Source organism: Protomyctophum parallelum (genome assembly GCF_964188405.1).
Source record: "Protomyctophum parallelum genome assembly, chromosome: 7".
Lineage (NCBI taxonomy): Eukaryota > Metazoa > Chordata > Actinopteri > Myctophiformes > Myctophidae > Protomyctophum > Protomyctophum parallelum.
In genome coordinates this window covers 7,337,809-7,350,841 of record NC_139705.1, presented here as the reverse complement: position 1 = coordinate 7,350,841, position 13,033 = coordinate 7,337,809, and the positions used below count along the sequence as shown (strand labels likewise).

Genomic DNA, 13,033 nt, shown 5'->3' with positions numbered 1-13,033 from the left:
AGCTGACTGGATAATAGGTGGACCACATACAGTCATCATCGCCAGTTACATTCTTTACACTTATGTGTCATTTACAGGTAAACCACTCGCTCTCTCCCTCTCTCTTCCAGCTCCTGTCTCTTCTCCAGTTGTCACGCCCAATCTCTACAAGCCCCTCCCATTTCCACTCAGCCCGGCCTCTAACCCCGCCCATTCCGTTGCTTCCAGTCCGGCAGAGCAGGGTAGGTAGTTACTAGACTGGGACCAACTCCGTTTGCAGTTTTCTTTTTTACCAGCTGCAAGCTGGTCAATATTAGCTTGCCATAGTTCTGACCGGGTAGTACACACTGGAGATCAATTTCTGCTACTGGTTGGTCTCCAGCCATGTTGCCTCAGAATTCTTTAGGGTCACTAATATGAGCATAACAGCGGAGCGCAGCTAAAAAGTGGCATAACGTCAGCAGCAGACCCACAGATAATAATAATGCAGCTGGTAATTAATTGATTTAATCAATTTGGGCTTGTTTTTTTTTATGTTCGTTTGTGGCTTTCACCTTTATTTTATATATTTTATGGAGGAACAGACAGTAGGCTGACAGGAAATGGGGAGAGAGATGGGGGGGAAGAACCCGCGGCACACTGCCAGACTGGATTACCAGCCAAGGTGCCTGGACCACTGAGCCATGGCCCAGGCCCCTTTTGCCGTTTTCTGATCCGGTCTATCTTCATGTCATCAGGCGGGCAGAAACCATATGCGGAAACCAAAGATGTGCTCCTCTAAAATAATTCTCCTCTACCAGATTAAATGAGTGCTTTGATGAATCTGATCGGTCAACAGTAGCTGCTGCTATGTTTCTTCAAGTGCTTCTTGGAACACTTAAGTTTGTCATATCCATCTTTCATTCCAACTCGTACCACGAGTGCTATCAGCATTCATGTTGGGGAACAAAAACAAAGTGGCTCCACAAAAACACTCGTCGTGGCCTAGACCGGATCACACGGGTCAGGTCGGACTTCGGACTGAAAACCAGGATTTCCTGGTAGTGAGATTAGGTAGTTACACTTCATGCATCTACCCAGCTGCACTCTATCTACTCTAATGTATTGCATTCTGCTCTGTTCTACCAGTCTCTCCTCTAGCTCTGGTTCAGAGTACCAGTTTCCTGGACTCTGTACCAGTAACGCTCACCCTGGAGCCTCGTGATTGGCTGGGAGTGGAGGAGAGTGCCGGAGGACCGCCCACCGCCAGAGGGGGCGGCCCGACCCTGGGAGCCACGGCCAATGAGGGCAGAGGAGCGGGGGGAGGGGACAAGATGGTGGAGGTGGAACTGAGGAGAAGGCCTGGCGAAGGATTTGGATTTGTCATCGCCTCTCAGGAATTAGCCGAAGCATGTAAGTGTTATTATCATGCATATAGTTATATTTCACCTGTTAAAGATTCTCCTATAGCCCACCAAGAAAATGTAGTCTATGTCCTGTGTGTGTGTGTGTGTGTGTGTTGTTATATTCTGCTTACTCTTTGATTACGCTGTTCTATTACCATGTAGTTTATCAGAGAAGGGAATGCTGGGGAAATCGTTTCTACTCCACTGACCTTATTCACTGCTGCTGTCTGTGTGTGTGTGTGTGTGTGTGTGTGTGTGTGTGTGTGTGTGTGTGTGTGTGTGTGTGTGTGTGTGTGTGTGTGTGTGTGTGTGTGTGTGTGTGTGTGTGTGTGTGTGTGTGTGTGTGTGTGTGTGTGTGTGTTCTTTCATCATGTTGTATGTGTGTCCATGTGCTACCTGATGAAGAGCTGTGAAACATTGTGCGGACTGCCTGTCATGATCTGTCTCTCCACAGACCCTGTCAGCCTGGCCACTCCCACTTCTCCTTCCACTCTGCAGTCCCATTCACTCACCTGTCTCCAACTCCCTCGTCATTCCACCTGTGAACAATTCGTCAATCAACCTTCCCCCTATAAGACTGGACTCATTACAAACATTCAGTGTCAGTTCATAGTTTGGTGTTGTCGATGTCCCCTGTGTGTTCCTGGTTCCTTGTACTCCTCTGAGGTTTGATTTTTGGACTTTGTATTCTGTGCTTTGCATCGTGTTTGTAAAGTTATTTACAGTTTTGACATTTTTGGTATTTTGGCATTTTTGGTTTTCCTGAGCTTGAAGCTAGTCCTTGTTTGTCAGCTGCCATCTTGCTTTAATAAATACGTCTACATTTGAACATACTGTCTTGAGACACTGCATTTGGGTTCAGTCTTCCTGATATCGCAAAACAGTACTGTTGCGATATCAGGAAGACTGTAAATAACTTTACAAACACGATGCAAAGCACAGAATACAAAGTCCAAAAATCAAACCTCAGAGGAGTACAAGGAACCAGGAACACACAGGGGACATCGACAACACCAAACTATGAACTGACACTGAATGTTTGTAATGAGTCCAGTCTTATAGGGGGAAGTTGATTGACGAATTGTTCACAGGTGGAATGACGAGGGAGTTGGAGACAGGTGAGTGAATGGGACTGCAGAGTGGAAGGGGAAGTGGGAGTGGCCAGGCTGACATGGTCTGTGGAGAGACAGATCATGACACTGCCTTCCATGTCCCTGTACGTCTTTGTTCAGCACCTGTAGAATCTTAGAGATGTGCGCATACTTCCCTTTGGATTCTATTCTGAATGTGTGTCCATCTCTCTCTCTCTGTACGCTCACCCCTCCTCCCTCCCTCTCTTTCTGACCACGCCCCCTACCTCTCTCTCTCTCCGTCTCTTCTACTCGGTGTTGTTTGACCGCTCAGAGCCACCGCAGACCTCACATGACCACGGCAGTAAGACAGAAAGAAAGAAAGACTTAGTCAGAGAGTGAGAGATAGATAGATGAAAGAGAGAGAGAGAGAGAGAGAGAGTAAAGCATAAAGGATAAATAGAGTAGAGAGAGGGGAAACAGTTGCAGAGACGAGAGAAGGAGCGAGAGAGAAAAACAGAGAACCACAGAAACCGCAAAAGACAGAGAGAGACAGCATGTTGGATAGGATTCAGTCTGCTCTGAGGACAGCCAGGGAAGCCAAACGTAAATATGACCTGTTTGTCTCTCCTGCGTGTATGCCCGTCTCTTAAACCTGTCTCATTCTTTCCCATTCCCTTTTTGTCTGCTGTACAGTACAGTACAGTACAGTATACTACTCTGCTTTCTTTCGTTTTATTCTGCTTATACTCTTTGATTATGTGCTGTTCTATTCTCATGTAGTTTATCAGAGAAGGGAATGCCGGGGAAATCGTTTCTACTCCACTGACCTGATTCTCTGCTGCCGTGTGTGTGTGTGTGTGTGTGTGTGTGTGTGTGTGTGTGCGTGCGTGCGTGTGCATGAGTGTGTGTGTGTGTGTGTGTGTGTGTGTGCATGAGTGCGTGCGTGCACTTTAAATGTCACATTCACAGACTGTCTGGAAGTGTGCTCTCTTCCTCTGTCTCACTGTTGCATGCTGTATATAGTTATGGTACGTAGAGTTGTGTTACGCGCGCGGCGCGCGTGTGTGTGCGTGCATGTGTGCATGCACGTGTCTGCGTACACTATATACAGGTATTACAGACGTTCACAATGACTTCATACAGGTCAACGTACTGCACTGAGACATTAATAGATTTGACTATGGGATCCATATAAGTAAACACATTGTATACAGACTCACTCCAAACACACAACACAGAACGTTGGCTGAACTGCTGACACTCTGCAGCTGGGAGTCTCCGCGGAGATAAAACTTCACCTCTCTCTCTCTCTCTGTCTCTTCTATCTCTCTCTCTCTCTCCTTCTATCGCTCGGCGTGCTCTGTGTCCTGGTGTTGTCAGATTCATGGCCCAAGCTGTGCGGTTTAAAACGATGATAACGTTGTCATGGAAATGGGTACAGTCAGACGTGTTGGAATGTGGCTCTGGAATGTTCCTACGAGTACCAGTATCCACTCTAGTCCAGTGGACTCGCATGCTTTACTTAAGTAAAAGTATATCAATGCTGCAATGTAGTCCCGTATTCAAAATGTACTTGAGTAAAAGCATAAATGTATCAGCACCAAAATATACCTAAAGTACAGATGCATCCAAAATCTTAGGAAAATAGCCGATCTACAAGTACCTTGTGGGCTTGTATATCTGCCTTGGTTTTGAAATAATAATCCAAATCGACAAAGTAACGATTAACGGAAGTGTAATAATAATAGTGGAGTAAAGGTACAATCATTTATTCTGAGATCGTGATGTAGTGGAGAAGTAACAGCATTGCAAATTGTAAATGCTGCAGAAAGTAAATAAAATAAAATAAATCTAAATTGTACAGTACTTGAGTAAATGTATTTAGTTATTTTCCACCACTAGCAAATACACCAGTTAATGCCAGTAATAACTTCATAATAACCTTTTTGGTTCTACTTCTGTCTTGACACATCCTTTCCAGTGAGGACCTCTCTGTCTGTCCTCTCTGTCAAAAATGATTGACAAACACTGAGTCAGCGCTCTAGTTACTGTATATCAGAATTGTCAGAATTATGTTGTGCTTCATGACATGCCAGCGGTGCGTGCGCGCGTGCATGCGTGGCTCAGAGGAGCTCAGGCTTATTGTACTGTGAAATTAGACACACACAGCTACAAAGTCTCTCTTCTGCTAAACATGTGACAGAACAAGGCATTCCTACGGTTCATGCTCATTGTTCCGTTGGATTCACAAACTCTTAAAAGGGAGATTTCAAGAGAGATAATACTACCATCAGTATACTGTTCTTATCCAAGTTAAACCACCTCAGACATTGTCAACGTACTATATACTATGTCTGTTGGAAACAAAAGTTGTTATTGAACAATGTTATCGCTGGGTTCATAAGCAAGCGACACCGTCGTATATGATAGAATGTGAATCAGGTACATCAGTGTACAAGATGTTTCTTCCCATGGGCCCAACTCTACTGTCAGGCTACATATTCTTTGACCAAATTGGACTTCCAATGTCTCTTGCCCCTTATGGAAGGAAGTCAGGCCTAATTGAGTATACTGCACAAGAGACATGTCCACTTCAATGTCTCTTGCCCCTTATGGAAGGAAGTCAGGCCTAATTGAGTACTGCACAAGAGACATGTTTGATTCCCTTTTGGCTATCGTGAGTATTCATGTATTTAGGTCTGTGCTGTCGAGGGTGGAAGGCAGCAGCTACTGTTGACCGCATGAAGGCTATCTCTTAAAAAGAGATACGTCATTTTAGTTTTAAGCAACATGCAAGGAAACATGCAAAACTGGACATTGTAAACCTATTCGGTATGTTCTTACTAAGAAGATAAGCTAACTTTGCCATGGGGCGGTAAAGTCAATATCATATCAGAGGAAGTTTAACCACATAGATATTTTGTTACAGTACATCTTGAACATTGTGAAATTGTTCTGGAGTTCATTTCCTATGATAAGGGTTGACACAAACCTCATGATAGGGAGTTTGCTTGCCAAGTGTAAATGATTTCTGCTATTCTTGTCAATTTCTTGTCAAAGAAAAAGTGTGTCTATGATAAACAATTAATTCCATTTCCATCATCTCCTCCCCACTGTACTGTACATGTCTCCACTCCTCTGTCCCTCATCACCTCATCTCCTGTCCTCTTTTCTAATAATATTCATTTTAATGTGTCAGTCTTATTAGGATCATAACCAAGATGTCCTCCTCTGTCCTCATCATCCACCCCCACGCCTCCTCTCCTCTCCTCTCCTCTCCTCTCCTCTCCTCTCCTCTCCTCTCCTCTCCTCTCCTCTCCTCTCCTCTCCTCTCCTCTCCTCTCCTCTCCTCTCCTCTCCTCTCCTCTCCTCTCCTCTCCTCTCCTCTCCTCTCCTCTCCTCTCCTCTCCTTTAACACTGAACATTCAGTCTTACATCCACATCACTCAGATACAGAGAAACTTGTACAACTTGGGGGAGTGTGTGTGTATGTGTGTGTGTGTGCGTGCGTACGGGTGTTGGTGTGAAATGTTCTTGCGGAACAACATGTGCCCCCTCTGAAATGACTCATATTTACAACAAATTAGAAATTCACAATCCCTGGGAAAAGGAAATGTGAAAGAGAGAGGAGTTGAGAGGAGAGAGAACACATGCACTTTGCTCTGAAACTTTGTCTTTGAGGTTGTACTAATATTGACTTTAACTTTGCAGTGCAACAAACATACAATACTCCCACAATAATCACTCTCCAGAAATGTATTGCAAACATTGTAAAAGAGTAGGTCAGTTGTGTCTGTGTGCAGTCTGTACACATGTGTGTGCATGCATGCACACATTTTTTACTTACTGTACGGTAAATAAAAGTAGCAAAACTGCAATGTATAAATATACATTTACTTGAGTGAGTATTGTCATAAGAATATACTTAAAGTACCAAATGTAAAAGTAACTATTATGCAGAATGTCCCATTTCATATAGGTTTCAAATGTATAAAAATCATTTTAAAATAGCAGATCTATGAGCTTGCAACGCATCGCGACACATTGTGAGTTTGTAGATCGGCTATTGAGCCGTGAGATTGAGTTTGTGAGCTTGAACCGTGAGATTATCGGGAGAAAACTACAAATATGGAGTACATCGGTTGAAAAGGGTTAAAAAGAGGGAGAGTCGTGCTCTAATCGGGAGTGTTGGCAGGTGTGCAACAGCTTACAACATACTGTCAGAGGCAGGCAGGCAGTCAAAACCATGAAGAAGGCCTATCGGGCACATCCCAGGGAGGGAGGAGGCAATAATCCAAGTAACGGGCAAAAGGGTCAGAAACACTTACTCCGAAAAACATAGAAGGCTATTTGAGCTTTGAGGTTTTTCGTACGGGTCGTACTGTATGACATGAAGTGATATATTGTCATGTGCAAGAGCAGAACTATGGCCTAATGAAAAATGGTGATATTGTTTTTTTTTTCAAGCTCCTGAGCAAGAGACTTAAATTAGCCCCGAGGATCTACAAAATGTGTAGAACAGTTTTCTGAAAACGTAACTTGCAGTGGTGCGCCAACATTTTCATGTCAAGGACCCTCCAATTATATGTATTTAGCCATGCGGACCCCATCTCAAAATATTTTTTATATATTCATCTATTTAGCAATGATTTGAGTAAATTCTTTTTCGTATTTATATTCAAAGATTTACACAATTGTTCACATGTTTCCAGAACAGCAGATCTACAAGCTCATGAGCTTGTACAGTATATCTGCTATGTTTAAATTCTAAAATGACGTAGGTGCTTTTCCCAGTTTTTTAAATGTTTTATTTATTTTGTGGCTTTTACCTTTATTTTATACTTTTTATGGAGGGACAGACAGTAGGCTGACAGGATATGGGGAGAGAGATGGGGTGGGGGGGGGGGAGTGACATGCAGTAAAGGCCGTCGGGATCGGGAGTCGAACCCGCGGCACACTGCCAGACTGGACTACCAGCCCAGGTGCCTGGACCGCTGAGCCACGGCCCAGGCTGCTTTTCCCAGTTTTAATCACTAACAATACATCTGAATGTACAATGAATAAAAACAACTCCAGTACATTTAACACTCGTCGCTGTCCTCTCCAGCCTCCTCCTTGCTGTCCCATCGTTTTGTGACGGTCCGTCGCGGGAGCCCCGCCTCCCGCAGCGGTCTCATCCAACCAGGAGACACGCTGCAGGCCGTGGAGGGGAGGTCGGTGGTCTCGCTGCCACACCGAGAACTCACGCACATACTGAGGAGAGCGGGGAACTCTCTGAGGCTCACAGTCACACCCAGAAACAAAGACGCAAGTGGGTATCGCGCACGCACGCACATGCATGCACGCACACACAGACACGCACACAAAAACACACACACACACACACACACACACACACACACACACACACACACACAATTCTGAGAATATATATTGATTATTTCACAATTATTTTGAATAAATATAAGTACGCTTCTTTAACTCTTCTGTCTTTCACCCTCCAGACCCTTCCAGCCAATCGGAAGCAGCAGAGTTAGACGTCGATGGCAGGTTGAGGAAAGCTACCAGAAGTCAGAGGACAAAGGTCAGAATTAATTCACTTATCACTGAATGATAATAAATGTACTGTACATGTATAGTTTCCTATGAACAGGACTACATTCACTACCTATTAGCAAATACACACTAGACAAGCATTGTACCTACAAACAATAGGCCTACACAAACTTGCTATATTATAGCAAGTAGATGTAATATATCCAAAGTTACTATCTACTAACTAGTAACTAGCACATAATACAGTACAGTATCAAAAGTAATTCTACTCTACAGGATGGACACATCAAATATTGTTTCAAAACACCCAGTAGAATGTGCAGTACATTCTACTGCTACTGTATGTAAGTATACTTTGTGTGGTCATGTTGCTGCTGCAGCTAGTTTTGTATGAATATGAATACACGCTGCGTGGTGTTTTGTTTCCTTACGAGTTGGAAGTTGGAGAAGATCACGTAGTAGTATACTTTTCTTCATAATGACAAACTACTGTACATACCAAATAGTATAGACGCCAACAAATCCATCTGTGCTCTGTCTGTCTCTCTGATAGGAGTCCAGGTTCTACCGTGTAGATTTGGAGAGAGGTCCAACAGGCTTTGGCTTCTCCCTGCGAGGGGGCAGTGAGTACAACATGGGTCTGTATGTTCTGGGTCTGATGGAGGGAGGACCAGCCCAACGCAGCCACAAGATACAGGTACACACGCACGCACGCACACACACACACACACACACACACACACACACACACCACAAAGTGTCCAACAGGGCCTAACTACAATATCTTTTAGATAGATTATCCCATTCTGACCTGAGATCAGATTCATACGAGGTTTCCGCCGGACACACACGGGTCTGATGAACCCATTCTGACCTGAGATCAGATTCTAAAAATGTCAGTCGCTCTTCGATTTTTCAAAAATAGCAGACCTACAAGCTCGTATCGCGCCACTCGGTGGCGCGATATGAGCTTGTAGATCTGCTATTTTTAAATAGCTAAAGCATAACATGATGCTGACACCAAAATGGGTGCCCGGCCAGAATGGGTTATGATGAGTAGATACATATTTGTATACTCATATACTATATACTATTCTAAAGTCGATGTTCTCATTCCTAGCTTCAGCTATATTCTATGAATGAAGATCATTCTGTTCTTTGGTTTTCTATTTTCTTTCAGGTTAGTGACCAGCTGGTGGAGATAAATGGAGACAGTACATCAGGAATGACTCACTCTCAGGCCGTAGAACAGATCAGGAGAGGGGGACATCGAATCCATCTGGTCCTCAAGAAAGGAAATGGATATGTTCCTGATTATGGTACAATATATATTTTTACTGTACTAAATAATAATACTATACTGTTAAATAGTATACTGTACTGTATGCATATAGGCTAATTAACAGCAATGCAGTCATTATTGAGAAATAAGATCACACATCCTAAAGGGGTTTATTTGTCAATAATAATAATAATTATGACACTTACTGTACTACACAGCTAACAATTTAGGTATAAAAACAATAATGATATTACTGATTTTATTGCTTCTATTGATGCATTGCTTCTGCTAAAGACAAAGACAAATTTCCCCTCGTGTGCAAATTCACGTATACTGTAAGTGTTTGTCAATTTGTGACTTTCACTGTGTCGATCAATTACAATTACAATTACAATTAGATTATGGAATACAGGCTGACAAAAGAATCAATTTCTGACCCATTCAATCATTCAAAAGATGGCACTTTGCTCTCTGATCCTACAATATCCAGAATCCACTGCAAAGCCTGAGCAGTCGTTGAAGGTGCCACTGGTGGCCTCTAGTGGCAGAGGGAGATTGGCTGTAGTTTTTGATGTCCGTGCGACTATACATTGACTCAAAGTGTTCCTTTAGTTGAATTTCTTACCAGAATATTTTATTTCACTTGAACTTTCTTTCTCTTCTTCTTTTCTTTAATGTTCTCTCTGTCCTGTCTGCATCTTTTATCACTTCCCTCTCCTCCGATACTCGTCTATCCACTGTCCTTTATTGTCTCTGTCTGTCTGTCTGTCTGTCTGTCTGTCTGTCTGTCTGTCTGTCTGTCTGTCTGTCTGTCTGTCTGTCTGTCTGTCTGTCTGTCTGTCTGTCTGTCTGTCTGTCTGTCTGTCTGTCTGTCTGTCTGTCTGTCTGTCTGTCTGTCTGTCTGTCTGTCTGTCTGTCTGTCTGTCTGTCTGTCTGTCTCTCTGTCTCTCTGTCTCTCTCTCTCTGTCTAGTTGAATTGTCCAGTCTGTCTCTATGTATGACCAACTCTAAGCAGGGGGAGCCATGCTTCTATGTGATTGGACGGACAGAGTCCACGCGGTTGGTGACCCCTCCTCCTTTACACCTTTTCATTTTTTTTCTCCATCTATCGTCTTCATTTCCTTTCTTTCTTTCCATTCCCATCCCTCCATCCTGCGTTTCCACTGATCACCGCTATAGCAGCTAACAGGATTGTAGCCGTCATCTGTCAAGTCACATGGTAATCATATGATAGGCTACAATACAATAGAAACTTTACTCTCCACAGATGTGGACATAACAGTCTCCAGTACAGAGCAAAACCTACTCAGACCTCAGAGCGGTCGGAACCTGGTAGCCTATGTCTGCCTGGGCACTAGAACCTACTCGGCCCCAAACAACACATTCTTACTCCCAAGACCGACAAGTGGTTAACGTCTCAGGGTTACAGTGACTAGGAAGGGGGGGGGGGGGGGGGGATTTACGATTATGGCCCTTAAAACCAATTTTTTGAACCCCTTTTGGTGTTTTAAACATTGTTATAATTTAGCTATTTTTTTAAAAATCTTAAAAATGTGGCGCAAATCTTTGAATATATATTCTTTCAAAGTGAATGTTTTTAACTCAGGTCTAAATGGGTTAACGTGGTTTTAACAGTTCTTTTCCCAACAAGTAGGGGCTGTATTCTGTGCTCCCCAAGCGGGTCAGAGTGTTCTGCCTTGCAGGGGCCGAGTGTTCTATAATCTGATCCCAGACCACATGGGCCTTCTAAAACCTACGGCAGTTTTATGAATGACACCCTATAAAACCTTGAGGTCTTTCTGAGAAACTTCACAGAATTGAACCTGGAATCCAGATAAAGTATACTGAAAAAGACTACAAAAGTACACAGAGACAGATAAAGTACTGAAAAAGACTACAAAAGAGACGTGCATGCTGTCTAAACGGGTTAACACCATAGACCCCACCCACTAAACTTCACAAGCATTATCAGGCTAGTTTTAAACAGCTGTGTCTGTACCTGTAATACCCCCCCCCCCCCTGGTATTTAACTGCATTTACCCAGAATACATCTGAATCAAAGACCTAATTATACAACAATAGATAACCATTTATATTTGTAATTTATTTTATATACAGCAACTTGTTAACCCATAGTGACCGGGCACCCATTTTGGTGTTGGCATCATGTTATGCTTTAGCTATTGAAAAATAGCAGATCTACAAGCTCATATCGCGCCACCGAGTGGCGCGATACGAGCTTGTAGGTCTGCTATTTTTTGAAAAATCGAAGAACGACTGACATTTTTTAGAATCTGATCTCAGGTCAGAATGGGTTCATCAGGACCAGTGTGTGTCCGGCGGAAACCTCGTATGAATCTGATCTCAGGTCAGAATGCGTTAAATATAGAATCTCATGGTCAGAAAATCATGTCACCGTCATTTCATCGCATGAGTAAAATCACAAAAGGAAGTTCATGACTATGTTGTTCATTGCCATAACCTTGTTTTTCATGACTGCACACGTCATAAACAATAGCAACACTTATGTTTATTTCTGCGCGGCCACATTAACATCATGTGTTTTACTGTAACCACGGTAACATGACTCCTCTCTCCTCTCTCAGACCCTGAGGGGGGGTCATCACCCATCCCTCCGCAGGAGCATGGTGTGGATCCAGTAACCATGACAACCGCCTCCGTCATCAGCATGGTGGGAGAGCAGAGGAGCGGAGGAGGAGGAGTAGAAGGAGGGAGGCAGAGGAACAGAGGAGGAGGAGGAAGGAGGGTGACGGCCCCCGATCTGGATCTAGACCAGGTGGAGGAGGAGGCGCGGGGCAGCCGGAGACTGGGGAGGAGACACATGGAGCCCATGGAGGACGGAGGGAGTGAGGAGGAGGAGGAGGAGGAGGAGGCGGAGGCGGGGGGAGGGAGGGAGAGGCAGAAGAGGAGCAGAGGGAGAGAGAGGAAGAGGGACATGGAGAGAGAGGAGGGAGAAGGTGGAGAAACACAGGGATGGAGAAACAGTGGAGAGGAGGCGGGGGGAGGAGAGAGGAGAAGAGACGAGGCAGAAGAGACAAACGTCACGCACGCCGCAAAGAATTCTGGGAGCTCTCCCTTCTCGTCCAGTCAGAATGTTGCGTTCTCCTTCCTCATGCCACTGGGCGAACAACGCCACCCGTCTGACAGCGAGTCAGAGATCAGCCAGTCAGCGGCCAGCATGGCCGCTTGGCAGGCGGCCTCACAATGCAGGGAGAATTCTGATTGGAGGAGCGCTGAGTCGGCCTGGCGATCCGGCGAAGCCCCCGGGCCGTGGTTGGAGCCCAGCCCACAGAGACTGACACGGGTCCTGATTGGGAGCCGCCTCAGGAGGCGGGCCTTAGCGGGAGGGCTTGATCTCTAATTGGCCAGCAGTAAAGCCATCTCTCTCATTGGCTTGCTCAAGAAGGCTCATTTTGAAGATCGAAAGACGTTTGTTGATTTGGCCAGCTGAGATGTAAGGACTTGCCCTTCCTGTGTCCTTTTGGACCACTCCAGAGACTAATGCCATCTCCTGATTGGCTGGCTGACAGAGCAGCTTCAGGATTATTTTCTTTGATTGGCTATAGCTCTCCCCATGTCCAGCCCTCTGACCCAGTAGGGCCAATGACAGTGCAGCCCTGCAACATGTAGAGCCACCCCTTCCCAAAGCCTCTAAATGCTCTATGATTCTCCCATCCTTTAACAATAACAATTAACCCTCCTCCTCATCTTCATTTGCATTATACTGATCATAACTG

The 13,033-nt window shown here is 44.5% G+C and overlaps 1 protein-coding gene across 1 annotated transcript in view; it reads left to right on the top strand.

Moving 5' to 3' along the window:
- The window catches only part of magixa (MAGI family member, X-linked a), a gene marked incomplete at both ends in the record, with an annotated part of 33,580 nt that extends 20,923 nt beyond the window's left edge, over positions 1-12,657 (top strand). The window contains 8 exons of the mRNA XM_083768877.1: positions 111-221; positions 1,108-1,371; positions 7,545-7,748; positions 7,942-8,021; positions 8,547-8,690; positions 9,174-9,312; positions 11,882-12,072; positions 12,388-12,657. Of these exons, the coding sequence (XP_083625003.1) occupies positions 111-221; positions 1,108-1,371; positions 7,545-7,748; positions 7,942-8,021; positions 8,547-8,690; positions 9,174-9,312; positions 11,882-12,072; positions 12,388-12,657 (1,403 nt within the window). The remainder of the gene's footprint in view (positions 1-110; positions 222-1,107; positions 1,372-7,544; positions 7,749-7,941; positions 8,022-8,546; positions 8,691-9,173; positions 9,313-11,881; positions 12,073-12,387) is intronic.
- Between the last annotated feature and the right edge of the window lie 376 nt (positions 12,658-13,033).